We start from the raw sequence: 27008 nt of genomic DNA, 5'->3' as shown, positions 1-27008 counted from the left end.
ATTTTTTTATATTTTTGCTCCCAACGCTTTTGATGCACACGAAAATGTTTGATTTCTTTATGTCTTATTTTTTTATTTTTCAACTTTTTTTACTTCAAGCCAGGACTTTTATAAACATGTATTTAAATTTTAAAACCCATATTTTACATGATCATTGATCAAGTTTACAGAATTAAAAGCATTGATGGTAGAATTTGGTAAAATTTAATGTTTCTTATAAACAATGTAATACATCGCGTTATTTAAATCTCGAATCATGAAATCAATCAAATAACTACTTTTGTAATAATTTAGGAACGCTTCCTTCTTAAAGGCTTTGTCAGACAGGACGCGTACTTAGCGCGCGTCAGAGCGTTAAGTTGACGCCGCGATATGACGCTAAGATGTGTTCTACTACCATCGTAGAATACCGTCAAACAGAGCGCCGGCGCTAGCAGTACGCAACGCTCTGTCGCGGCGTTAGGACGCTTTAACGTCGGGTGTTGTATTTTTTTACAAATTTTATTTTAGCGTCGGAGTTAATAGGCGTAAAATAATAATAAAATACTGCATAATGACCGAAAATTTGATAGAATTGGTTAGAAAATATCCATGCTTATATAATACGAAGGATAGTTCATATAAACTATAAAGATATATCAAACAAATCGGAGAAGAAATTAATGTAACTGGTAAGTAAAAAATTCTTCCGACTCCGGAGTTAATATCGCTGTACCTTGTTTTGTTCGTAAGTAATAAATGTAAACAACATGCAGCTTTAATAATATCAATTGCTGTGTCCTAACGCGCGCTAAAGCGTTCTGTTTGACGAAGCCTCGCGCGACGTTAAAACAGGACGCTGTAGCGCTACTACGCAGCGCTAAAATACGCGTCCTATCTGACAAAGCCTTTATTCAAATGTCAATTCACAATTGTCAAAGTCACAATGGCAAGGGACAGTGTTGCCAACGTAGGCGATTTTTCGCCATTTAGGCTACTCAGAATGAGAATCGGCGACGAAAAAATCTAAAGGGCGACTGGTCGCCGATTAGGCTACCTCCAGGGAAAAATTTTTGTTCTTAATCTGAGCTATACTTTTCTTTTAACAAACGTTTTTATCGGGACAGGTCACGCCGCACGCGTATTTTTTTGCACACCTATCCTCTGCAATCCCGGACATTTAAGCGCAAACAGCCCCGTGGCACTCTTGTGCCCATGCACGTACTTGACACTTGTGGGAACTCATTATTTACAATAGAATACAATAATATGTATGATGTAACTATATTTCATTCTGGTTACATAATAAAATAATATTGTAATACTGTGATAATACTATGGACAAAGTGATAGCTTCCCTCGCATTCACACAAGTAAGCCATCAATATAGTATGAAAAAATATATACTTCGAACTTACAATTTAATATAATAAAAAAATGATAATACATAATTGTACTTTTTTTGACCGATTTTCTGGAAATTTAATTCTATTATGACAAATTTATGCGAGGTATTTATTATTTTGTTTGTAAGTGTACAGTCTACCTTTAAGTGTACAATAATTGTTACATTATAGACTACAGGCCCATGTTGAAAAAATTATGGGTCATTTGACCCACCACCTGACCTATCTAGAATGATATAAGAGCATAAAATAATAAGATTCAGCACTATGACGTCACTTGTAAGCTGTCCACCTGAGTGCAGATGAGAATTCGAAGGTTCAGGTAGAGATTTTCTCCCCTTGTCTCCATGATTTTTGTACGGCGTTGCGGAATAATGGCTTAAAAGCAGTATAGAAATAGTATGACACAGATGCCATACAAAAATGGTGGTCCACAAAGTCGGAATTTATTTTTATTTTTCGACAGTTGCCGGGGTAAATTTGGTCATTTAATTTTGTACGGCATCTGTGTCATACTATTTCTATACTACTTTTAATCAATTATTCCGCAACGCCGTACAAAAATCATGGAGACAAGGGGAGAAAATCTCTACCTGAACCTTCGAATTCTCATCTGCACTCAGGTGGACAGCTTACAAGTGACGTCATAGTGCTGAATCTTATTATTTTATGCTCTTATATCGTTCTAGATAGGTCACCTGGTGGGTCAAATGACCCATAATTTTTTCAACACGGGCCTGTAGTCTATTAGTAAGTGTACAGTATTTAAGGGCTTGGTCTAGTAGTGCAAACAAATGCATCCTGTCATCCTATATGTAAATAATACAAATGTACTAAGGGAAAGTTGCTCCACTTAATTTTTAAAAATTAAATCATTCGTATGCATAATTTAATAGGTATTCGTAATAAGTACCAAAAATGACAATTTGAAACAATTTTCGTGAAAATTACACCGGGTGATTTTTTTTTATCAGTACACAAAATTTGCGAATACTTTCTATTGATATCTTCAATTCATGTTTATATAACTGATCAACTTTTACAAAGAAATTTGGACGAAATATAAAAAAAATAAGCTTTCCATACAAAATGCATAACTCTATACATTTTTTTCGACCTAATGTTTCTTAGTGAAAGTTGTTCAGTTTAACTAATAAAACGGATAAACAAATTTTGTATATAATAAAAAAAATGTAATGTTTGTGTTAAAAAATTATCAAATAGAAAAATACGCAAATGAAAACAAAAGATAATTATTTCTGACTAGCTTCCGCCCGCGACTCCGTCCGCGCGGATGTCAGTCTTCGCGTCCTCTATAGATTTATTATATTATGTGTAATATATAGATTTATATTGATAAACCTAATAAATCTTTTGCTAGCATTCTGATGCTTTATCGGTTGCACTGGATTTATCTCTTTTTTTTCAATCGCTTGAATGATATAGGATGGGTCCTTGATGGGCATCGAATGCTGAAGTCTCGAATCAATCAATTCTGACAGTAGGCAATTTATGTAAAATCTTGATAATGGTCCATCATTTTATTTTGCCTAAACGTTACATACTTTTTTATATATTCTATTTTTAACGAATTATTCACTCCAGTCCAAACAGCAAATAAGCAGACTTCTGCTTCTGCAACGTTTAGTTGTCCCTGAATTTAGAAAAAATAGTCATGATTCTTATCTATGACAAAAGTGTTATTTTTTGCATTGTATTTCAAATATTAAATTTTTTTTTAACAGCATCTTCCGCATTCATGTCTTTTGCCGGAATTAGACATTTAACTTCTACTAGTCCCATTTTCCCTTTTTGATATGGGAGTGTATAAAGTAAATTTTTTAGATATTTCTCGTTATACTTTTAAAAAGTTATTATTGTCATTTTGCTCATTAGGTAAAGTAATTTCGATATCAGTTTTAAGTTTTTTGATACCTGCAATAATAACGTCATAATTGCCTGCAGGCTGCACATACTTATCGATTACACCCTGTATACAATCCACCATCCACATTCATAATGTTTTCCTGTCCTCCTCTCCTTTACGCTGTTCACCGATACATTTGAAATGAGTAAATCTGCTACCACTGAAGGATGTTTCATTGTGATCAGCAAATTTTCACCACTGTTGTCGATTATTTGTTTTTCATTTTTAATCAGCAATTGGGAATCATCAGTTTTGTTTTTTACAGATTGGTGATGTACCCTAACAATACGTCGAAAAGGGAAAGCATCAACGAATTATCGTTTTCGTCCTCTTTTTTTATTCTTCGCGTCTCTGTTACTTCTGTTTGTTTAGTTCTCAACACCCACTAAATTTTCTATTATATTGTGATCTTCCATTACATCTGAGTTTTGATGATGTGATGATAATCCATTCGTTTTAATATTGGTACTTAGAGTTGGTAGACTAAACTAGAAATGGCGGACTAAATTTGTCAGCGCGTCTGTAAGATCAGAATATAAAACCAACATCCTGTATTTAAGTTACAAAATTAATAATCAAACAACATGCCGCTACGTTGAAAATGACTAGAAGAAAAAATTAAAACACCTCGGATCAATTTTGGAGTAAACAAATCATTTTCCCCGTATGGGGATTTCCCCGGATGAACTTGGGAAGTTCAAGTTCTCAATACAAGTTTATATTTCGTATTTCTGAAACGAAAAATAAACATTTTTGGAACTTCAAAAAAATTATATTATAAGAAAATTTATGAGCTTACTTTAGTTTTAAAGAAATATACATTCTACCTACTACTTTACTGACACCCCGTAAAATAAAGAAAAAATTGTTGCCAATCACCTTTGCAATCTATTTGGTTTCATTAACTTTATGTTCGAAGATAATTTTTTTTCTAGTACTTACACGCGTATTTTTTTCGTTTATTTTCCATATCGAAATCAAATGTTTAAAAATACGAATATTTGCACAAAACTAAGATAAAAATAATCAATTAACAAAAATATTAAATTTAATGAAGTAGAGCAACTTTCACTTCAGTATGAAGGAAAATCGAGCGTAGAGCACACGTCAGAACGCTCCGGCCCAAGGAGCGCGACTAAAGAAATTCGCTAGGATTTTTCCTAATTATTTTAAATATTTTTTTAATATTTAAAGAATTATCAAAATTAAAAAAAAAAATTTTTAAAGGATTAATACTCATTGGTCTTCAACCAACTCGAATAAATTAATGGAAAAAATAACTTTTAGCAGTATTTATCAATAGATTTTGTAAGGCAAAAAATGGGAAATTTAATGAATTTATAACGTTCTAATTAAGAAAATCATAAGTTTTTCGGCAATTGTATTCAGCAGTTTTTAATAACGACTATATAAGGATAATAATGTGCTGATCAGATTGTGTAAATTGTAATCGGTTGCAACGTAGTGAGTGCACAAACTTAGCTCGAAATGTCTTTGGGGGAAAGAGACTTATCTTGAAGGCCTGATTAAGGTAACATAAAGTAACTTTATAAATGTGAAAAAATTCACGCGCATTGAGTATATAACACTAATTGATAAACAAGAAAAAAAAATTCAGTTTATCATTTCATTAGCCGGGAAAAAATTGTCAAATAACTTGTTGAAAACGCAATTTTGCTAGACTGCAGCCTTAAGAATATGATAATAAAGTTTTAGTTAACAAATCTGTATTTTTTTTCAACAAATTATTTAAAATTACTCTAAATAGTAAATACAGCTTTTTTTTCGGCCGGCCGGTTCTACCTATATTAATTCTTGCTCTGTGGCATGTCTGTGGCCGCCGGCCGGTACGCGTTGAACGGGAGTAACGCTCATAGCCACAGAGCTCATAGCGTGTTTTAAAGATGGCTTATGTCTATTTATCACACTGGAACGTATCATAAACTAGCTGCGCTCCGCGGTTTCATCCCCGTGGCTCCGCTCCTGTTGGTCTTAGGCCTTATCGTGATGATATATAGGTAGCCTATAGCCTTCCTCGATGAATGGGCTATCTTACACCGAAAGAATTTTTAAAATAGGACCAGTAGTTTCTGAGATAAGCGCGTTCAACAAACAAACTCCTCAGTCTTATAATATTAGCAAGTAAGTAAATATATAGATAAATTGATGAAAACTACATTTTATTTTATTCATATTGATATTTTGGTGTTTGGGCTACTTTAGGCTACTTTAGGCTACTTCAACTGAAATTCGGCGATTTTAGGCTACTTCATGCATGAAAAACGGCGACATTAGGGCCAGTTCTGTTGGCAACACTGGCAAGGGATATTGCAAGAGATTTGCAAATTGTAAAACATGTTTTGGAATTTGGGTGCAAACAAAATAGCGGCGCATGTAATAAAATAAAGTGTGATTGCATATACATATATTTATTCTAAGAAGAAATATTAACCCATTGAGGAATAGAATAATCAATGTTGATTTTAATAATTTGAAAGTTACGTATGGCGAATTTGTAGTTTTTACACATTTTGTACATGAAATAAATATCACCTCGTTTATTCAATAATTTTAATAAAAATGCGTTACGCACAGTTGGTTGTTGGGCCTGCAGGCAGTGGAAAAGTAAGTTAAAATCAAATAATCGTTCTATCGTTTACCAACGTAATACGTACTAAAAAATAGGTTCTTAATTGATGTTAATTCCTATTTTATCTCTGAGGATAATTAATAAAAACTCCACAATACATAAGAGTTATTAATATAGACTAGCATGTCTATATAAATGAAACCAAATGTTCTTCAGTAAAACTAAAACTAAAATGCCTATCTCTGAGAATTTTACCATAAATACGTTTTCCACAGTCCACCTACTGTTCCACAATGGTGAAACACGCTACCGACTCCAAAAGGCTCATAGAGGTAGTGAATCTGGACCCTGCAGCGGAACACTTTGACTATCAGCCTCTAGTGGATATCAGGGAGTTAATACACCTAGATGATGCTATGGAAGACGAGGAACTGCAGTTTGGGCCGAATGGGGGACTTGTGTTTTGTATGGAGTATGTAGCTAGACCCCTAGACTGTATATTGTATAGTTTTAAGTGATTAGTTTAATCTATACTAATATTATACAGCTGAAGAGTTTGTTTGTTTGAACGCGCTAATCTCGAGAACTACTGGTCCGATTTGAAAAATTCTTTCGGTGTTAGATAGCTCATTTATCGAGGAAGGTTATAGGCTATATATCATCACGCTACGACCAACAGGAGCGGAGCCACGGGGGTGATTCCGCGCGGAGCGGCTAGTAAAGTATAGTTTCAATGTGTAAGTCTTTAAATATTTGTCATTGTGTCCAATCACCAATTATGAAATGTAATATCATATTATGAAAGTCTTATAAATAGTATTAGCTTTTATTTAAACTAGGTATCTTTTAAACAAAATTTCATACACTTGTATCCAAATTCTCATTTATGATAAAGCATTTACCATTTAATTTATAAATTAATATTTAAGATGAACAAACTGATTTAAGACAAATATTATTTGTACATTGGTCGGTTCTATGAATCAGATTCTACTTTTTATGACAGAAAACCCAAGTAGACACATCTTAATAAATTTTGTTTACTTCCAGAACATTATTAGAAAACTGTGACTGGTTAGAAGAACAACTAGGTGATGTGGATGATGATTACATATTATTTGATTGTCCGGGACAAATTGAGTTATACACACACTTACCTGTTATCAAGAGGCTCGTGGATCAGCTAGAAAAGTGGAACTTTAGGATATGCGTTGTGTTCTTGATCGATTCTCAGTTTATGCTCGATGGGGCTAAGTTTATGTCAGGTATGTTTTAATTTTAATGTGAAAGGTTTTATTAATGATTGAATGACATAGAGCTGAGTATACCATTTTAATTGTCCGGAAATCAGCAATATGTCTCAATATTTTAAATATATATGTCACGGCTAAAGGTAGGTGAGAACATAAACTTAAGATTAGCCGGCTAAACTTAGGTTTATTTTCGACGAGGTGTTAATGTTAGTTTGTTCTATCTTTAGCCGGCTAAACTTAAGTGTAACCGCAGGCCCGTGGCTAAAAATGTCGGGGTGGGTAGATTTGGTTAGCGCCGGGCCGGTGGAGGGCTTGAGGGGCCCGCACAGTGCCAGAAAACACTCGCCCTGTTCCTTACATGTATTATAGTAACCAAATCTACCCACCCCGACTCAGGGCAGAAAGCTGGTGGCTAGGTTAGGTTAGGTTAGAACTCTTAAGACCCGCACGAGCCGAGCGAGCGCAGCGAGCGTGCTGCGGCAGCAGCCGGCGAAGTGCCAGAAAACACTCGCCCTGTTCCTTACATGTATTATAGTAACCAAATCTACCCACCCCGACTCAGGGCAGAAAGCTGGTGGCTAGGTTAGGTTAGGTTAGAACTCTTAAGACCCGCACGAGCCGAGCGAGCGCAGCGAGCGTGCTGCGGCAGCAGCCGGCGAAGTGCCAGAAAACACTCGCCCTGTTCCTTACATGTATTATAGTAACCAAATCTACCCACCCCGACATTTTTAGCCACGGGCCTGCGGTTACACTTAAGTTTAGCCGGCTAAAGATAGAACAAACTAACATTAACACCTCGTCGAAAATAAACCTAAGTTTAGCCGGCTAATCTTAAGTTTATGTTCTCACCTACCTTTAGCCGTAACATATATATCAGTTTGCGAAACCGTGTAACTAAAATTTCAATGTGAGGCTTAAATGTGAGAGTTTGATCCAAGTAAACTCTAAGATATTTGATAGTGTCAGTTCTTTGAATAGGAGGACAAGAGCAGGTAAGGTTAGTGATAGTTGTGCATGTATGTGAGGTAATTTTGTAACTTACAGGCGGAAGATTTTTTTTTGATGCAAAGGCAATATATTTAGTCTTATCCACATTTAACGTTAAAACATTACATTTTAGCCACTCACAAATCTGATCAAAGCCCTTTTGTGTACTTTGAAACACTTCTGTCCATGAGTCAACCGTGAACAAAAGTGCTGTGTCGTCTGCAAAAGACAGTATTTTACCATGGTCCAGTTGAAGTTGGCATAAATCGTTTAAATACACAAGAAATAAGCTAGGTCCAAGAACACTACCCTGAGGGACACCGTACTGCACAAGTAGTTCATCGCTAACCCAATTGTCGCGTATTTTTACACGCTGCTTTCTATGTTTTAAGTAATCTCCCAGTAATTGTAATGGAAGGCCTCTGACACCGATCCTTTCTAACTTAAGTATCAAGAGTGGTATTGATACGGTGTCAAAGGCCTTGGCTAGGTCAAGGTTTTCCTTAAGGCTTTAAGATAAGAAAAAGAAATGTATTGTGGTTTTCCACAATACATTTCTTTTTCTTATCCAAATTGCAAACAATGTTATTGGTTAGTTCGTGAACAGCATCGTCAGTCGACCTACCTGACCGAAAGCCATATTGTCCTGGTGAAAGTAATTCATTAGACTCTAAAAAGTTCATCAGGCGTTTATTGATCAAGCGTGCCAAGATCTTAGATAGAGTGGGGAGAATAGAAATTGGCCGGTAATTTGTAATAGAGTCTATATCTCCACCTTTGTGGATTGGTTTAACTAGTGCAGTCTTAAAAGCCTGTGGAAAAATATCGGTGATAAATGATAAGTTACAGATGTGTGAAAGTGGGAGCGATATTACTTTGATGTAACGTTTTATGATTTTGCCTGATATGTCATCAATTCCCACCGCAGCATCTTCTCTTAGATCCATAATGATATGTTCAATCTCTGTAATATCAGTTGGAAGCAGGACAAACGATTTGGATATTTGAGAGTGTACATTCTCATAAATGTCAGGTTTATTATGGTTACTGATAATCTTCTCCGCCAAAGTTTTCCCAACACCTATAAAGTAACTGTTAACATGATCAACACTATTTTTCGGGTTGTTCTTATCAATTAGCGCTGAATCGGACTCTGATCTTTTATTTGTGTAACATATATTTTTAATGACATCCCACAATTTTTTATTATTATTTTTAGTTTTTTCAATTTCTTGTTTTTCGTAGTTTCTTTTTTGCTTCTTTAGTAGGGCGTTGCAGAAATTCCTATATCTTTTGTAGATTAATTTAAGTGATTCATCATCAGGTTTCTATTTTAGTTTTTTATACAATTTGTCCCTATTGCGTATACATCTCAGTAGGCCTGTAGTAATCCATGGCTTATGAATCCCCTTTTTGTTAGGTACTTTAACAATGGACGAGTTTTCTAATATGGCATTATTTAAAAGTGTGACGAAGTGGTCTGTTGCTAAATTTACGTCGCTGTACTCTATTACTGAGATAGATAGCCTATTTATCGAGGAAGGCTATAGGCTATATATTATTAAGCTAAGACGAATAGGAGCAGAGCCACGCGGGTGAAACCGCGCGGCACAGCTAGTGATAGAATAGGTATTTAAAAAAATAAGTTCTAATAAACTCCCAAAACATAATAGTAATTTAGAAATAATAATGTATATTTTTATTTTATCATTTTGCAGGAACAATGGCTGCTCTCAGTGTGATGGTGAACTTCGAACTGCCGCATGTTAATATTATAACAAAGATGGATCTACTGAGTAAATCAGCAAGGAGACAACTTGATAAGTAAGTACATTATCTTTTTAGTTTTTACAATTATTTATTGTTTATTATATAACATATTATTTATTTAAAATAATTTTAGGGATGTTGGAAAGATATTTTTACCTGTAAGGTTAAGAATGTTGGTATATCAGTATTCATTATTGTAAAAAGAGAGTATTGTTATATTCTGAGCAAAAAATTCTAATTCTATCAATTCAGACCTGATTTTAAGGAAATATAATTCAAAAATAGTTCATGGCTTTCTGTTTTATTCTTTAAACTGTATCACAAAGAGTACTAGTAGCTAGTAGGTAAGTTTAACATTAAATAATATGAAAATTATTATTTTTTTCCAGTTACTTAGACCCCGACCCCCATATAATACTAGCAAACATGAGGAACGTCAATTCTCGATGGCACGAGAAATACGCAAAACTCACAGAAGCAATCGGCGAAGTTATTGAAAACTTTGGTCTAGTTCGCTTTTACCCGCTAATTATAAAGGATGAAGAAAGCATAGATAATATATTAATAACCATAGATAATATAATACAATATGGTGATGATGCTGATGTTAAAATACGAGATTTTGACGAACCAGACCCTGAGGAAGACGAATCGTGAAATAAAGTGTTGATTTGAAACTGTTTTTTTATTTCAATAGAACATTACTTACCACTTTGATATTTTGTTTTAACTACATGACATTCAAATCCCTACTTAATATTATAAATGCGAAAGTAACTCTGTCTGTCTGTCTGTTACGCTTTCCCGCTTAAACCTTTCAAACGATTTTGATGAAATTTGGCACAGACAGTCTTTAGACCCTGAGAAAGAACATAGGCTACCTTTTATTGCGAAATATGTACCACGGGCGAAGGCGGGGCGGACCGCTAGTGCTTTATAAATAACATTTTAAAGAATAGAAAAAATTCGACCTCTATTCAAGATTGGAAACATGCATTATTCGCCATGAATTATATTGTTCTTTAAAAATGTATACTTACCACTTTTTGTCCACGGCTTGCGAAATTTTCAGTCATTAAAATCATACATGTAGGTACATATTTTAATGAAACAGTTAACAGATATACCAAATTATATATTTTAATTTTAAATGAAAACCAGAAATTATTTTTAATTTATTTTATTTGATAGCAATTCCTAACTAAAGTATAATAATAATTAAATCTATAAATAGGAAATGAAAAACTTATTTTAAAATTAAGGCATATCTTTTATACTCATACATGTATTCATTTCAAATATTTTTACAGAATATTTTACGCCTAGTCAAGCTGTGTAAGTATAACTTATTTTGCAAGGGAATAACCATAGATCAAAAATTATCTTTATTACTTAAATACTTAGGTACCTTTTATTTGAAGTCGGTTAAAAATCCAAAATTAAACTATTTATATAAATCATAGACCACAGAGTTGAACAATGTTTAAATTATGCAACAAAAAAAAACTTATTTTCTGTTTCAATGTATTTTTTGCAAATACGCTATACAGTAAAAGTTCCTTATTCGCGCTTCCTTTATTCGCGTTTTCACTATTCGCGGATTAAAAAAATGCGACCCAATTTCTATATTCGCGACTAAAAATTTTTTTATTCGCGGATTTAATAAGTACATATATAATAATAAAATTATTCCAATAGGTATCTAACCCAATATCCTTGTCAAATGGACTAATAAGAAAGTAAAATAGATCTTATTACAAGTTTGCCTACAAAAATTGTGTTCGAGTAACGTCTACTGCACTCTTCCTAGTTTATATTGTCAACTAAAAAAAATGAGAAACGAGTTTCGAGTCGAAACTCGTCGAAACTTTCGACACGAAAAAAATCTCAATTGTCACCTAGGAAGTAGGAACGTATCCCCTATAATCCCATATAAATTACTATTCCGTATTCACGGTTTCTGTATTCGCGGCATATTTATGGAACATATACCCCGCGAATAAGGAACTTTTACTGTATCTCTCTATCCATTTTATTGTTGCATTTCTAAATTTCAATCTTTACCAATACCAATTATTTATACGTGCAAAGTGCATTCACAATTTTATCGAAAACTATTTAAAATAACATATTAACATAATAAGTAATAACTAACTAGAAATAACCAATCTCCAAAAATAGAAATAGAAATGGAGCACAGTTTTTGTCATACATGCAATGTCTATAGAAAAGTCACAAAAATAATTTCACACACAATTAGGATTCCATTGAGGCCCAAAGGCACTACGGCGTTATTAGGGCGCCAGTTACCAGAATTACACAAGAGCGAGTCTATCTCATGCGCAATTTGGCTTGACAGACCCTAGGGCGCGGTTAGGGCGCCATTTCTACAACACACATTAGCGACGCTTTTATTAGTTATTAAATTATTAAGTCTACACTGCACAAGTAAACTCGATCGCAGCCCCAGGGCGCGGTTAGGGCGCCATTACCTTTACCATTATATCGATGCGATGCAGTGATACTAAACACGTATCGTTAACAAACTGTAGTAGGGCGCCATTTTCACCTCACACTTATTATGTTTAATCATTAACACCACACTAACGCCGCATATAAGCAGTTGTTTCCACTCTTAAATAACAATTTAATCTCCACTGAGACTAGGGCGCCAAACACTAGCGACGTGGGTCAGTTATACTAAACACGTATCGCAAACAGCCAAACTGCAGTAGGGCGCCGTGGGGCACTAGCGCGGAGCCCTCCCAAGCTGCGGAGGGCGGAGCGCCGGTCCCACACGCACAATCCGCAGGCCCCGAGGGCGCGGTTAGGGCGCCGTTTAACCTGTGAAGCATAATATGTTTTACTAGATATCCGCCCGCGGCTTCGCCCGCGTTTTAAAAGGAAAACCCGCATAGTTCCCGTTCCCGTGGGATTTCCGGGATAAAACCTATCCTATGTGTTAATCCAAGTTACCCTCTATATGTGTGCTAAATTTCATTGTAATCGGTTCAGTAGTTTTTACGTGAAAGAGAAACAAACGTCCATACATCCATACTTACAAACTTTCGCCTTTATAATATATAGAAGATTCGTTTCCATTTAGCAAATTTTAATAATGTCATAGATAATCTGTAATGCGTGATAGTAGGTATAAACGTGATCATTCTCTAATAGAGATAAGTAAAATGAATCTGATTAGTGTCACTGATATTTAAAAATTAGATACAAAATAGAATATGTGAAATATAAATTGCTTCTATTTCGTGCTTATCTATTTATTATTCTTCGTCACCGTTCTTCACCACTGGCTCATCACCATAGTGTGATATGCCACTTATCTTTAATAACTAACTTTATTTAACTATGATAAATGCAACTCACTTGAACGCTAGCTTTGTCTTCTTAATTAGCCCAGCTAGTTCACCGTTCTTCACCTGACTTAACACCATAGTGTGATAGATCACTAGTCTTAAATTACTAACCATGTCACTACAAATTACCATAATACCAACTCAATTGAACGCTGGCTTTGTCTTCTTAATGAGATCACCGTTCATCACCTCTGACTTATCACTAATGTGAGTCAGATCACACGTTTTAAATCCATACTAATATTATAAATGCGAAAGTAACTCTGTCTGTCTGTCTGTTACTCAATCACGCCTAAACTACTGAACCAATTTGCATGAAATTTGGTATGGAGATATTTTGATACCCGAGAAAGGACATAGGCTACTTTTTATCCCGGGAAAATGACGCAATACCGGAAATCCTACGGGAACGGGAACTATGCGGGTTTTTCTTTGACTGCGCGGGCGAAGTCGCGGGCGGTAAGCTAGTACACAATAAATGCAACTCACTTGAACGCTGGCTTGGTCTTCTTAATGAGCCCGGCTAGTTCACCATTCTTCTCCTCCGGCTCATCACCATAGTGTGATAGGTCACTGGCATACATCACCCCGTTCACACAGCTACCCCATTCCGAGTAGTTGATCAGCTCGAAGTGGTTAGTCACCTGGTATTTAATATAAAATAAAAAATTGTTTGTTTGTAAAGTAGGTTTACGATCGAGATGTTTACGTGATAACGTCTTATTGGTGGCAGCGCTCGAGATGAGACGGGAGAACGGTCCGTCTCTCTCTCGTTATACCTGCGATCGCGCTCGTGAGGTTTTGGTGTGACACAAGTTTCTGATGTCACCCGACTAAAACGATTTTAAAAACGTTATCACGTCATAATAAACAGCTGAACATATTTTTTGTTGATTAGGACCTACTATAGCAATTTAAAACATTATTTCACAAAAAATAACGATTCCAATACATAAGTTAGATTTGGTATATTATACCGAACCATTTAGCAAAAGCTTAAGGGTGCTTTTCCACCTATACAAGGATGTGTAACGAGGAATGTGTTTGTAAAGCACCAATCATATCGCTTCATTTAGCTTAAAGTTTGAAGCGGTAGAGATTGTCTAATCTAAAAATGAACGCCCCTCCACTGTGTTTACGCTCACATTCAAAGTACGTGTATAGACGCAATACACACAAATTGGTCTGCCTCATTGGTCGTTCAGTCCTCCAGTCCAGTTCATGCCCGAACGACAGCACCAGTTGACCAACTAGTGCATAAATGACGCGATGCACGACACAACGGACGTGTCATTCCGTACATAGCGCGCTCTCCCCGCCATACAATGCTAGGCACCTGAACTGATCGCCCGATTAGTTTACAAATCAGGTGCGCGAGAGAGTTTGTCCTCACACATTGAAACAATTAAGTATAGTGGAGGGGCGTTCATTTTTAGATTAGACAATCTCTACTATTGGATATTTACAAACACATTCCTCGCTAAACATCCTCGCAAATTATTAGTGTAGAAGCACCGTAACGGTAAATGCACATTTCTTCGAAAGAAAAAATAATTTTTATATAAAAATGTTTACTATAACAATTATTTTTGTAGTGAGTGACAAAAAATAGAAATTACCCAATAGTAGATAATGAGTAAAATTATAATTTTTTTATTGATTATATTTTCTTACCTCATCTCTAAATATAATAGCGTGTCGGCCAGACGCGTGTCGGCAAGTCGGGTCGAGCTGCAGCCCGCACTCGCCGTGCGTGCCGATTGTCAGAGACGAGAGTCGCATCGGAATTGTTTCACCCAGTGTGACGTCACCCGTTTTGCTAAAATTGAAACAGGTGTAAAGGAATAAATTATTGGATAGAATAAAATGGTACATGACATTCTAAAAGTATTTATGGATGCTATTATTCAATATAGTTCGTTTGTATCCTTTTACTTGTTTTTCACGATTTTAAGGTTAGGTTCTGATACATACCTACTAATGGATAATATGTTCAAAGATATAAATTGCTAAATGAGCGAAAAAAATAGCTTACAGTGCTTTGTGAAATCGTTCATAACGCCACTAAACCACAGCTTACCACAACACGCGTACTATACGATTTATTATTTTAAGTAGGTAGTTTTTACAGTAAAAATAGAAAGTATTTCGATCTGTACCTAACATTGTAAGTGCCGAGCTTGCGCGCCGCGGCAGCGGCCAGTACTTATTGGCTAGAATTGACTTTTTTACCCGACTGCCAAAGAAGGAGGGTAATGTTTTTCGAGTGTATGTAAGTATGTATGTATGTCTTTTCCTTTGTGACCACCTGTAGCCTAAACGGCTTGATGGGTTTTGATGTATGAGGTATCGTTAGATTTGTCTTGATTACGGGAGTGTCATAGGATACATTTTATCCTAAAAGTCCCACGGGATAAAGACATAATAATATTTTTTTAGTGTGCAGTCGGGTATTTTGTTTTTTTAATAATAATTGTCTTGTGTATGAATAAAAATTGTTGCAACATGAGTAGGTCGGGAGGGCCGGGGCGCCGTCGCATGGGCCGCACACGCACGGGCCTGAACCTCATTCTCTTTGGGCACCGGTTCTGCCTTAGTAGTGACTAAGGCAGAACCGAGGAGGGGCGGGTCCCCAGTTCTTGCAAGTAGATTAGAGGGGGGGTACACTCATCTTACCTAGCAACACTCCTCAACCGTGTAATGGCAGCACACGCAGGGGCCTGCACTTCATTCTCTTTAGGCTTAGCCTTAGTCACTGTAGGGGCGGGTCCCCACACGAGTCTGGCTATACGTTCTCTATCAGCCCTTGCGAGCAGGTCCGAGGGGCGAGGGGCGAGTCGGACCCCGAGCCGGGCGAGGTGTTTGCCCGCCCCGAGGGCGAAGCCCGCGCTGAGGGCGGGGTGCGAGTGTTGCCAGCGGCCGGATACACGCTCGCCTAGCGCCACCTGCACATATACTTCATTGGAGAAAAGACTTATTGAACAATAAGTAGCATAATAATTGGACAAAAATAAAAAGTACAAAGTACGAGTAGTAGTACCATAAATTACTGTTACATTAGGGAAAAATTCGATTATCGATCGACTTAAAAAAGCTACGTCTATACGAAGTAACATAGATAAATTTACATATCTAGCAATGCTGGGACAAGCATCAATTTATTTATTTAAGAATTTCCAAATTATCTATCTAGCAATATCGGTTATCTAGCATTTATAAACATGAGTGTACTAATATCTACACATATTATCCGCTGTATCACATATATAAATTAAAATAAATCAGACGTTATAGCACCTTGTCTCATTGTTTTTTGACGTGACAACGTCTTATAATTCAATAGAGCCGGCTGCACGCACGAAAAAACATGACTCATGCGGCGTTACCTCGCTCTGAGGCGTTCCATGTAAGGCTTGAAGTGCAAGCGAGAGCGCAGAACGAGTGACAAAGAGGCACCATCGGTCTTAAGACGTTGTCACGTTCAACTATCGTCAGTAAACCGACTTTACAGACAACCAATTTTTTTATCATAACACAAAATCTGGCAAAATGAGTATAACTTTAATAACTCAGGCCCCGGAATCACAGTATTATCACAGATCGGTCCGTTCGGGGCTCAATGCTAATAATATTGACATGTTATACCTCCTGCAGCCGCTGCCAGGCGAGCACGCGCACGAGCCGCTCGTCGAGCTTGTCCAGCTGCCGCTCGACCACCGCCAGCAGCTCGTCCACCTCCCCCCCCGCGCGCAGGCTCAGCTTCTCCTCCCGCTTGCCCTTCACACTGGGACTGGCAGTGCTGGCTCGACGCTTGGCTCGTAGGGAGTAAGTGTCGATGTCCGAGTCCGAGTCCGATGTGGATTTGTCGGATTTTATCTCCTGTAATAGAAAGGTGAAATATTTGTAGAAACTTTCGTAAAAGTGTGACAAATATTTATTAGACTTAGACAACATGGTTATTTCGCACCAATAAAGGAAAAGAAACAGTAAAATGACTTGAAAAAAATAAAGCCTATTATAGACAGACGAATAAGACTAACAAATAATAAACTAATAAATATAAAAGAATGCATTTACGTTATGCGTCACGTATCTTACATGGACAATTAACTATAGGCCTCACTCCAATCAACACTGCGCTGTTCAACAAGATACTGCGACGTTGCCATACTTCTCCTTTACAAGTTAGTGAAAGATTTATTATACATGGTGTTCTATTTTGTATTAATTTTTTGTACAAATTAATTTGCATATATGACTATGACCAAATATTTCAATAAGATTGCCCCTTTATTGCCACTTACCGTATCTTCAGCCTCGCCTATAGCTTTAAGATCATCCTTCGCATCCTGTTAACGCTAACTCCTTTTAGCTTTGGCTTTTCCATGGGGCAGTCCCCGCTATCCGTGTACTTGGGGCACTCTGTGTTGAGACAACTTTGCCCCTGAAAATATTGCGCTATTTCTGGCACTTACCGCATTATCAGCTTCTCCAATAGCTTTTAGATCATCCTCCGCATCCTGTTCGCTGACTCTCTTTAGCTTTGGCTTGTCCATGGGGCAGTCCCCACTATCCGTATACTTGGGGCACTTGTTGTTGAGACAACTTTGCCCCTGAAGATTGCCCCTTTATTATCACTTACCGTATCTTCAGCTTCTCCTATAGCTTTTAGATCATCCTCCGCATCTTGTTCGCTGACTCCCTTTAGCTTTGGCTTTTCCATGGGGCAGTCCCCGCTATCCGTGTACTTGGGGCACTCTGTGTTGAGGCAGATTTTGTGTGTGCGCTCTATTTCTGGTGTTTCTTCGTTGTCCGTGTCTGAGTCGGAAAGGTTGCGCGTTTTTGCCACTGAAAAATGATATAATTATGAAAATTATAAATAAAGTTATTCCTTAAAACATAAATTAACTATACGATTTAAAACGTATCAGCCTATGTAAAACTAGCCATTTCATAGATTTTCATTACATTTTAATTTTCCTCTGGTTTAAAGAGAGGAAGAAAACATTTTTCCAAATTTTAAGTGTCAAATACTTGCTTTTACATGAGCAAATAATAAGACTAACGTGATGTCATAAGTCGTCGTGAATAAATTTGACAATCTTTTTTTTCACTTGAACAAAGTATTACATTTGACTTTTTCTTCGAAATTTCTTTGATGAGCAGCTTATGAGCAATAAACTATAAATAACTAGTGGTCCGCCCCGGCTTCGCCCGTGGTACATATTTAGTATCCTATGTGCTTCTCCTGTCTCTAAACTACCTCACTGCCAATTTTCAGCTAAACAGATTCAACCGTTCTTGAGTTATAACTTATAAGTGAAGTAACTAACACGACTTTCTTTTATACATAATATATATAGATTAAATAATTCTCACCATTCCTGCACCTAACATGTTCTCGTCTCGCTGGTAGCAATGGTGGTGGTTTTCTGTAGTGCATCCTCACCATGCGCGGTACTACCACTCGACCGCGGATACCGCGTGGTACTCTGAAATGTTATAAGCATTATTAAAAAAAAAGACACACTCCGGGAGTGCCGGCAGAAGTGAAAATTTGATTATTAACGTTCAGCATGTTTGATATTTTGGAATGGTATCCGTCTTACGCATGGAATATAAGGGCTAAAAAAAAAAATCCGTCTTACGCTTTTTCGATCAGGCCTCGTGTCCTGACGCGAGTTTAAGATTTTTATACCCAACGCCGCTAAAGGAGTTTTCACTTCAAAAAAATTTTTTTTTCGAGATTGTAAATATTTGAGCCTAAAAAGAAGTACACTTCCAAAACTATAAGATTACATGAATAAATAGATAACATTTATAGATATACTAGCTTTCCGCCTGCGGCTTCGCCCGCGTTTTCAAAAAAAAACCCGCATAGTTCCCGTTCCCGTGGGATTTCCGGGATAAAACCTAGCCTATGTCACTCAGAAATGATGTAGCTTTCCAACAGTGAAAGAATTTTTCAAATCTGCCAAGTAGTTTCGGAGCCTATTCAATTCATACAAACAAACAAACAAACAAAAAATCAAACCTTTCCTCTTTATAATATTTGTATAGACAAATACCAAATGGAAATGCGTTGGTAAAAATAAAATTTCTATAATATGATAATACATATTTTGAAATTAAATTTTGAGAATTTCGATTCTGTTGGGTAGTGTCTGCGATTAAGGGCTGATTTTTCAATCCTTGGTTAAAACTTATTCGTCGAATAATGTATAAAACTACCATTTTAAAAACGTATTTTAATTGCCCGTTGACAGTTTACGTGACATTTGAATATCATCGTGTAATACTTTATTGGACGGGGAAGTTTTGTCCAAGCATTGAAAAATCAGCCCTAAATTACTTTCAGTCAAAAGTTACTAGGAAACTTATTAATTGACTTGACTTGACTTAAGGTCCTATGGCCCCTATATGGGGCAGAGGGCATCCACAGTGCGTCACCATCGCGTTCGGTCTTGGGCTACGCTCTTCATCTCTGGCCACGTCAACCCAATCGCCCTAGCCTCCGATCGACGCCAGGATTGTCTAGCACGGTCACGCTTTTTGACGTGACAACGTCTTATAATCTCGTCTAGTGCAATGCGCGCTCCAAAGCGGACGCATTGCGCTGTGCAGAATATGCATAATAAATAATTAATATTTTTTATTATCGAAGTTTTCGCTCGTAACAATGAGCGCTACGCTTGTGCCTAATGAAGTCCTGGCATTCCTGCAGTATCAGCTGGATGTCATGGATGAAGTTAGCATAGAACAAATTTGCACGAGCAATTTTACGGAGGAAGAGATTCGTGACGCCAAATCACTTCTCTTTTCGGCATTGAATATGGCCGACAGGATGCCGTCTCGCAGGAGGGACGAGAAGGGAGAGAGAAGTCTACGGGACATCATCAAGGTGTTCAAGGAGACCGATCCGGACGACGTGCCGACTTTCGTGGCGAAGGATTTGCGTAAGCTGCCTCCCGTCACATTCGACCACGTCGACGTCACCCGCCTTCTTAAGGATATCACTTCTTTAAGGACGGCCCTAAAGGAGATGGAGTTCAAATTTGGAGCTTCCCAATCCACCATCAACGAGCTGCGTAATGAGGTCGTCGCCCTGCGCGATTCAATTTCATTATGTAGGTCAACGGAGGTTTCAAATGTGAACACACGTCGTGGAGCGCAACGTGAGACTTTTGAGTCAGCGAATTTGACGACGCCGCCGGCCGTCGACCGCGTCACGCCGCGCCCCGCCCGACCCGCGCCTCCCCCGGAGAGCCCGCCACGTGTAGCCAACCCGACACCGGCTGGTTACGCGGCCGCTGCCGCCAAGCCTCCCGTAAAGCGGCAAGATATCACCCGAGATGGAGATCCCGTTAAGCACAGGGACTCCCCGCGCCGTGCGGCACCCTTGTCGAGCGCGAATAGTCATCCACTCGATGAGGAAGGCAAGGTAGAGAAAAGGAAGAAGAAAAAGAAGCCCTCCTCCAACAAGTGCGGTACCGCCCCGACCGGTAACAACCACCTGCTGCGGCCCGCCATACCGACGACGCAGCTGTACGTGTCCCGCCTGCACCACTCTACCCAAGCTTCTGATGTAGTGGAGTATGTGCGGGTGAAGACCAAGTTTATCGTGAGGGTCCAGCGCCTGGAGCCGCGCAACAATTTGAATTTTAATTCATTTGTTGTGCGTGTACCGAGCGAGCAGCTGTCGACCTTCATGAGCGAGGAGTTCTGGCCCCGTGGTGTTGTGTTCCGGCGGTTTCGCGGGCGGCTTCGCAACACCCAGCCAAAGCCCGTTCAGCGCAATATGACACCGCCAGTGCCGTGAATTGTGTATAGTGTAGTGCTTAATATATTCTTAGTTTTGTATTAATTTAGTTTAGTTTTAAATTATTATATGTATGTTAGTCTGTAAGGTATTTATAATATGGGTCTGTACAATTTATTGTCTGTTACCTGAAATAAATAAATAAATAAAAAAAAAAAAAAAAAAAAATTCGATAGAGCCGGCTGCACGCACGAAAAAACATGACTCATGCGGCGTTACCTCGCTCTGAGGCGTTCCATGTAAGGCTTGAAGATTATCCAATGTAATTTTTTTTATTTATTTATTGTTCTTAAAATGTTTATCTGACCGGTTGGCTTGGTTGGTAGTGGCCCTGCCTTCCAAGCCAGAGGTCGTGGGTTCGATTGAAATATTTGTGTGATGAACATAGATGTTTGCTCTGTGTCTGGGTGTTAATTATATATTTAAAAATTATATATGTATGTTTATCAGACATCTGGTTTCCATAACACAAGCGAAAGCTTAGTATGGGATCAGATTGTGCCGTGTGTGAAAATTGTCGTGAAATATTTATTTATTTAATGTATTAGTTGTCAGCTAAAATGTTGTATTTGTGATTAAATGTATTTTCTTTCTTCTTTTAATTTGACTTTACGGGATCCCGGGTTCCACAGAACACGTGCACACGTACCGGTGGCGGTGCGTGCGCGAGCGCCGTATGAAGTCCACCTTGACGGCGTGCTGGTCGAGCGGCGCGCCGAACCGGTCCCACAGCGCGCCGCGCTCCACCGCCGATATCGAGCGCACTAGCTTCCAGTCCTGAGACATATACAGGGTGTTGATTAATAAATAATAATAGTTAAAAAAAAACTAAAAAACACGCTTTTTATAGAAAACCGAACTAAAAAATAGATAATTTTATCAAATTAGTGTATTGTCATCGGTCCTCAATAAATCTACAAAGTTTGAACGAAATCTGGCAGTTTAAAGTGGGTCAAAATCGCGCCCAAAGAAGTCGGTTACAAACATACAGGTGAAGCTAATATAAAAAACATGTAAAAAAAGGCGGGTTGCACTCCGAGAGTGCCAGCAGAAGTGAAAACTTGATTATTAACGTTGAGCATGTTTGATATCCATCCGTCATACGCTTTTTCGATCAGGTCACGTGTCCTGACGCGAGTTTAAGATTTTATACCCATTACAGAAAAAGTGCTCAACGCCGCTAAAGAAGTTTTCACTTCAAAAAGACGTGTGGCACTCGGGGACTGCCGCGGTAAAGCTATTGCATAGCATGCCTTCAAGCCACACCTCCGAGCCCGTCGGAGTGGGGAGCGTGAGGTTTTTTCGTTACGGAATTTCTCGATTCGGTCCCTTGAGTCAAGGCCCGCGATAGAAGCTATGCAATAGCTTAAAAATTCTCTATTTATTGTTAAAATGTTTAGTATGCATGTAAGGCGAATGCAGTTGTTGTTGTTTAAGTAATGTTAATTCTTTATAGAATAATTAATGTTCATACTCCAAATATCAGTCAAAAAAGACTGTGCGTCAAAAGTGCTTTCAACTAGAAAATCAGAAATGTTTTTTTTACTGTAACATACAAAATATATTGCAGCCAATTGTCTCTATTTAATAGTGCTATTCAATTAGCTTTATCTATTAGTTTATTCCACTATAAATAATTGCAAAACAATCTGTCAGACCCGAACATGCTAACATGTTATGGGACTGACAAGACCAAATTTAACAGTGATTGCGCTCTCGTTTACTCTCATACAATTGGACAATGTGCGCAAAAGAGAGCGCAATATTACTGTTACTGGGCGGGGCCAGGTCGTAGAAGAAAATAATAAGAAAATATGTGATTTAAGGATTGTGGGTCATATGCGAAATGTGACTCGTTCGAGGTTCAGGTATGAACATGTTGACTTCGTGTTTTAAATTGCAGACCCGTACGTCAAAAAAATAAACACATAGAATCGTTTAATGATGATTTTAAGACCAATCTTTGCAATTATTTTCTATCGAGCCGATTTCGTCCAATTATGTACAGAGTCCGTCCACGGTCTTCGAAATATGATGAATATTAACATATATTTTAGTTTATATTTTGTTAGAATAAATATCTTTTCTTAAAAAACTGCTCAAATAACTTCAATTTGGTCTTGTCAGCCCTTTAACTTTTACCATTGAAATATTCAAAGTGACTCACAATAAAGTTTTCCACATGATTGGGACACATCCAACGTCCAGTAGGCAATGCTGTCAATGGTGGATCGAGACAATCCTGAAAAATATACATTTTTTATTAACTTTATGCTATATGAAATGTTGATATCAAATTAATATGTGAAGTAGAATATACCTAATATTTATTACTTATAATAAAAAAATTGTCAGGCCTATTATATTGGATTATTTCAACACCTTTGTAACAACTCCCCATGACAACTTCATAACATAATTGACATGATTTTAAAAGAGCAACTACGGAGTTTCTTACCGGTTCTTCTCCATTGAAACTGCTTTCCAAATCGATGGTAACTAATTAAACTATGTTATGACAATTCAAAAGTGCTTCTAGAAGAAGTCTAATTATAAAATAAATAAAAATAATTTATTGAACAAGGTTCCTAACATCAAAATATAGACCCCAGACTCCCAATATAACTTGCGCTGTGTTTCAGGACTCCTATTTTCCATACATTAAAATATGTAGTTCAATAGTAATTAGTTAAAAACACGTTACAAAAGAAAATTGAACATAATTTATTGAATAAATGTTTGAGTTTGAATTCTTAGCAGAACCTTCCAAAGTATACGACTGACTACTACTACTCATATTTGACTGCTTTCTCTGCAAACCTGCTGGAAACTCAACTCACTCACCAGGTGGAACAGAGCGGGGCAATAGTCACACTGCAGCAGCGGTGCCAGCTTGCATGTATACTGGCAAACGTAGCATGTCTTCGCTGGTAGTGGGACGCAGCCCCATGAGTCTACAGTCACGAGGGATGCATTGCCATTCTTGCTGCCCTCTGGAATTGGTTGCTTTTCATTAGTATGTGCGCATCGAGTGAATTTAGCACATAATACGTCCTTTGTAAACAACTAAAGAAGATTTTGTTGGATAAAACTATTTCTATAATAATTGTAGTATGTCAATAAAATATTCGAACTTAAATAATAACTTGTTTTAATTTCCCTTATTTTCTCTTATAACACAAATATAATTTTAAGATAAACATCAACTCAATAGGGATACAAATTCTACACAATTATATTTCTTCAATGAGTAATACATATAACTACTCCAACAATTTTCTCTTCTTACATTAATTCTACCAATATTATAAATTCGAAAGTTTGTGACGATGGATGGATGTTTGTTACTCTTTCATACGAATACTACTGACCCAATTACAATGAAATTTGGTATGTAGGTAGCTGAAGACTCAGAATAATACATAGGCTACATATTACCCCCGAAATCCCACAAGAACGGGAATTAAGCAAGTTTTTCTTTGAAAACGTGGGCGAAGCCGCGGGCGGAAATCTAGTTACTTAAAATTATAATCATACCTTTATCAGTACCAGGGAACAAAAACGGCACTTTCATTTCCCTCGGCAGATCAAACTGCTTGGGATTCATGATTTTAGCCGCTTTAACCAGTATCTCCATTGGAGACAGCTCCTTCTCTTCTTGTTCCTTCTTCTCTTCTTCCGTGTCTTCTTTCTCATCTTTACTCTTCTTAGAGTTGCGGTTACTGCGGAGTGGTCTGTTAAATATGAAAAAAGTTATTAATCTATACTAATATTATAAAGAGGAAAGGTTTGTATGTATGGTTTTCATGCATAAACTACTGGACCGATTTTGATGAAATTTGGCACAGATAATCTTTAGACCCTGAGAAAGAACATAGGCTACCTTTTATTGCGAAATATGTACCACGGGCGAAGCCGGGGCGGACCGCTAGTACATTATAATATATCAATTAATGTGTTTGTAAATAGAAAGTTTCTAACAAAGCTGATAGTGACTTCAAGATGTTTTTGTTAATTAAGTTTATTTAAAACAAGATTATCACCATGTTTTATTATATCATATTGCATAGACACAATACTTTCACACTTTTTAGTTTGCTTTACTTTATTAAGCATTAAGTTTGCTTTTTGAATTCATTATAATAAAAAAACACATGAATGAGCAAATATCTGTTAAAAATGTGACTAAAACGATAACTTTTTACAACTAAATTACAACCAAATTAAACTATTTCATAGTGTATTTTGTTTGTATTGTATTGAAACGGATCCCTTTACTTCATGAAACTGCAGAAAACATACCAATCTGTCTCCTTAACCTAAGATAATATTCAAAAAATATAATTCTAATCAACTATGTGGAGCTGTGTTATTTATTCACTTATAAAAATTATTTTATATATTTACCTAGATTTCTTCTCACTATCATTCTTAGCGTCCACAGGGGACTGTGCCCTACTGGACCTCGTGCTGGCTGGCTTGTCATCGCTAGCAGTACACTGCTTGCACAGCCAGAGCCCAGAGGGTATATCATTCTCGTCTAATGGTGGATCACTAGAATGTAAGGTTATGTTAAAGCCAAATTATTCATTGTGCAGAATTCAATTTGATTACTTTTTTATATATACATGTAATTGATAATAATTGTAAAACTCGTAATTGGCGTATTGTATCATAGATATAAGTAGAGTAAGTCAAACTGTAAGCTGTGTAGTTTTCAAAATAAATAAATAAATAAATAAATAAATAAATTATCACAGTTACACAAATTTCCAAGCTATATCAGGGGAAGTGAACACATTATAACAAGGGATTTACACAACAAACAAGCTACAAAGTATAAAATTGTTCTGCTTACTAGCAACCAAGGTGAAAACTGGCTGGACAACGATCGCAGCATATAAGATCACCTCCTTCCCCACACGCGTCGCAGGAATCATGATTATGGCCCTTTCCAGGACGCTTGTAATACGGATGTTGAGGTTTCTTAGTCTTCTGAGTGGTCACCTCTTCGTCAGGCGGCTTTATTAGCGCTCGAATCAACTAAAAGAGGAAGCGTTTGTTAGATTGTGATTACCGATTGTTATTTGAGTATGGAAATATAAACTCACCGGCATAAGCCCACCAGATGTATCCAAGTCATAGCCCACGTTAGACATTATTAATGTGTATTGGTTAAAGATATTTTAAATTCAATTGTACTGTTTGCACGCAGCGCGCGTACGTAACGAAAAATTGGTGGTGGATTTTGAACGATAGTGTCCAATGTCTATTTAATCACTTTAAATAGAAAATATGGTTAGTAATATTTATTTTTATACGAAAACACAAAAACCCAAGCTGCGAAAGCTTTTATTACGTAAATATTCAATTTAAAATCTAAATATTTTTATGTAAATAAAAGATGGCTACACGCTAGCGGCTTCCATATTTGACAGTTTGTCAAAATATGTCAGTTGTCGCCTTGTGGGCTGCCGGCTGAAGTTGATGTTTGTCAACCAGCAAAGAAAAGCGCAAATTTATTTATAAACATTTCTAGGTGATTTCTAGTGTGTTTGTGCTGTGGTTTTATATATTTTACTAGCTGTGAACGCGACTTAGTTCGCGCGTGCATAAATTCAAATTCAAATTTAATTATTCCTAGGAAGAAAAAATAGAGCCTGTATTTGCTCAGGACTAAATATAGCTGTAGAGTGTTGGCCAGTGTACTGCATTGTGTGTTATTACTTGCTCTGTGGTGTACATACTCCCCGTTTTCCAATTATAGTACGACATAAAAGAGATGAAATTAATTATTTTGGAACTAATTCGTTTTTCATTACCTGGCAACCCTGAATTGGCAATGTAGCTGTCAAGTTGAATAAAAATTTGTTGTTTTTTTCGTGAAGTGGAGAATTATTGAG

At 37.1% G+C, this 27008-nt stretch overlaps 3 protein-coding genes across 3 annotated transcripts; 2 read left to right on the top strand and 1 right to left on the bottom strand.

Moving 5' to 3' along the window:
- Nucleotides 1-5631: 5631 nt before the first annotated feature.
- LOC149899338 (GPN-loop GTPase 3) lies at nt 5632-10589 on the top strand. The gene is made up of 5 exons (XM_090114576.1): nt 5632-5937; nt 6178-6374; nt 6953-7167; nt 9861-9966; nt 10302-10589. The coding sequence occupies exons 1-5, from the start codon at nt 5893-5895 to the stop codon at nt 10567-10569; spliced, it is 831 nt and encodes a 276-aa protein (XP_089970702.1). The 5' UTR covers nt 5632-5892; the 3' UTR covers nt 10570-10589.
- A 1342-nt stretch (nt 10590-11931) lies between these two features.
- On the bottom strand, nt 11932-26560 carry LOC149899336 (uncharacterized). Its single transcript, XM_090114236.1, has 14 exons — nt 26217-26560; nt 25964-26148; nt 25513-25659; nt 24643-24839; nt 23950-24098; nt 23273-23347; nt 21755-21882; nt 18666-18778; nt 17929-18134; nt 16932-17165; nt 15963-16231; nt 14961-15105; nt 13776-13930; nt 11932-12756 (listed from the first exon to the last, which is right to left on the bottom strand). The coding sequence occupies exons 1-14, from the start codon at nt 26262-26264 to the stop codon at nt 12591-12593; spliced, it is 2217 nt and encodes a 738-aa protein (XP_089970362.1). The 5' UTR covers nt 26265-26560; the 3' UTR covers nt 11932-12590.
- LOC149899337 (uncharacterized) lies at nt 19875-21267 on the top strand. The gene has a single exon (XM_090114235.1). The coding sequence runs from the start codon at nt 19966-19968 to the stop codon at nt 21103-21105; it is 1140 nt and encodes a 379-aa protein (XP_089970361.1). The 5' UTR covers nt 19875-19965; the 3' UTR covers nt 21106-21267.
- Nucleotides 26561-27008: the final 448 nt, after the last annotated feature.

This window comes from Colias eurytheme, chromosome 21 (assembly GCF_061535395.1).
Source record: "Colias eurytheme isolate Ceu_HAF_F1 chromosome 21, ilColEury1 Martin Lab GWU primary, whole genome shotgun sequence".
NCBI classification, from domain to species: Eukaryota; Metazoa; Arthropoda; class Insecta; order Lepidoptera; family Pieridae; genus Colias; species Colias eurytheme.
Note: the sequence above shows the minus strand (reverse complement) of the source record. Positions and strands in the feature narration are given on the sequence as shown.

Excerpts from the sequence above, each read along its gene's own strand:
- LOC149899338 (XM_090114576.1), top strand. The coding sequence starts at position 5,893 with ATGCGTTACGCACAGTTGGTTGTTGGGCCTGCAGGCAGTGGAAAA. Across the intron at positions 5,938-6,177 it reads GGCCTGCAGGCAGTGGAAAA|TCCACCTACTGTTCCACAAT; the intron begins GTAAGTTAAAAT and ends CGTTTTCCACAG. Across the intron at positions 9,967-10,301 it reads GCAAGGAGACAACTTGATAA|TTACTTAGACCCCGACCCCC; the intron begins GTAAGTACATTA and ends ATTTTTTTCCAG.
- LOC149899337 (XM_090114235.1), top strand. The coding sequence starts at position 19,966 with ATGAGCGCTACGCTTGTGCCTAATGAAGTCCTGGCATTCCTGCAGTAT.
- LOC149899336 (XM_090114236.1), bottom strand. The coding sequence starts at position 26,264 with ATGTCTAACGTGGGCTATGACTTGGATACATCTGGTGGGCTTATGCCG. Across the intron at positions 23,348-23,949 it reads GCCCCGCTCTGTTCCACCTG|GATTGTCTCGATCCACCATT; the intron begins GTGAGTGAGTTG and ends TATATTTTTCAG. Across the intron at positions 18,135-18,665 it reads ACATGTTAGGTGCAGGAATG|TGGCAAAAACGCGCAACCTT; the intron begins GTGAGAATTATT and ends ATCATTTTTCAG.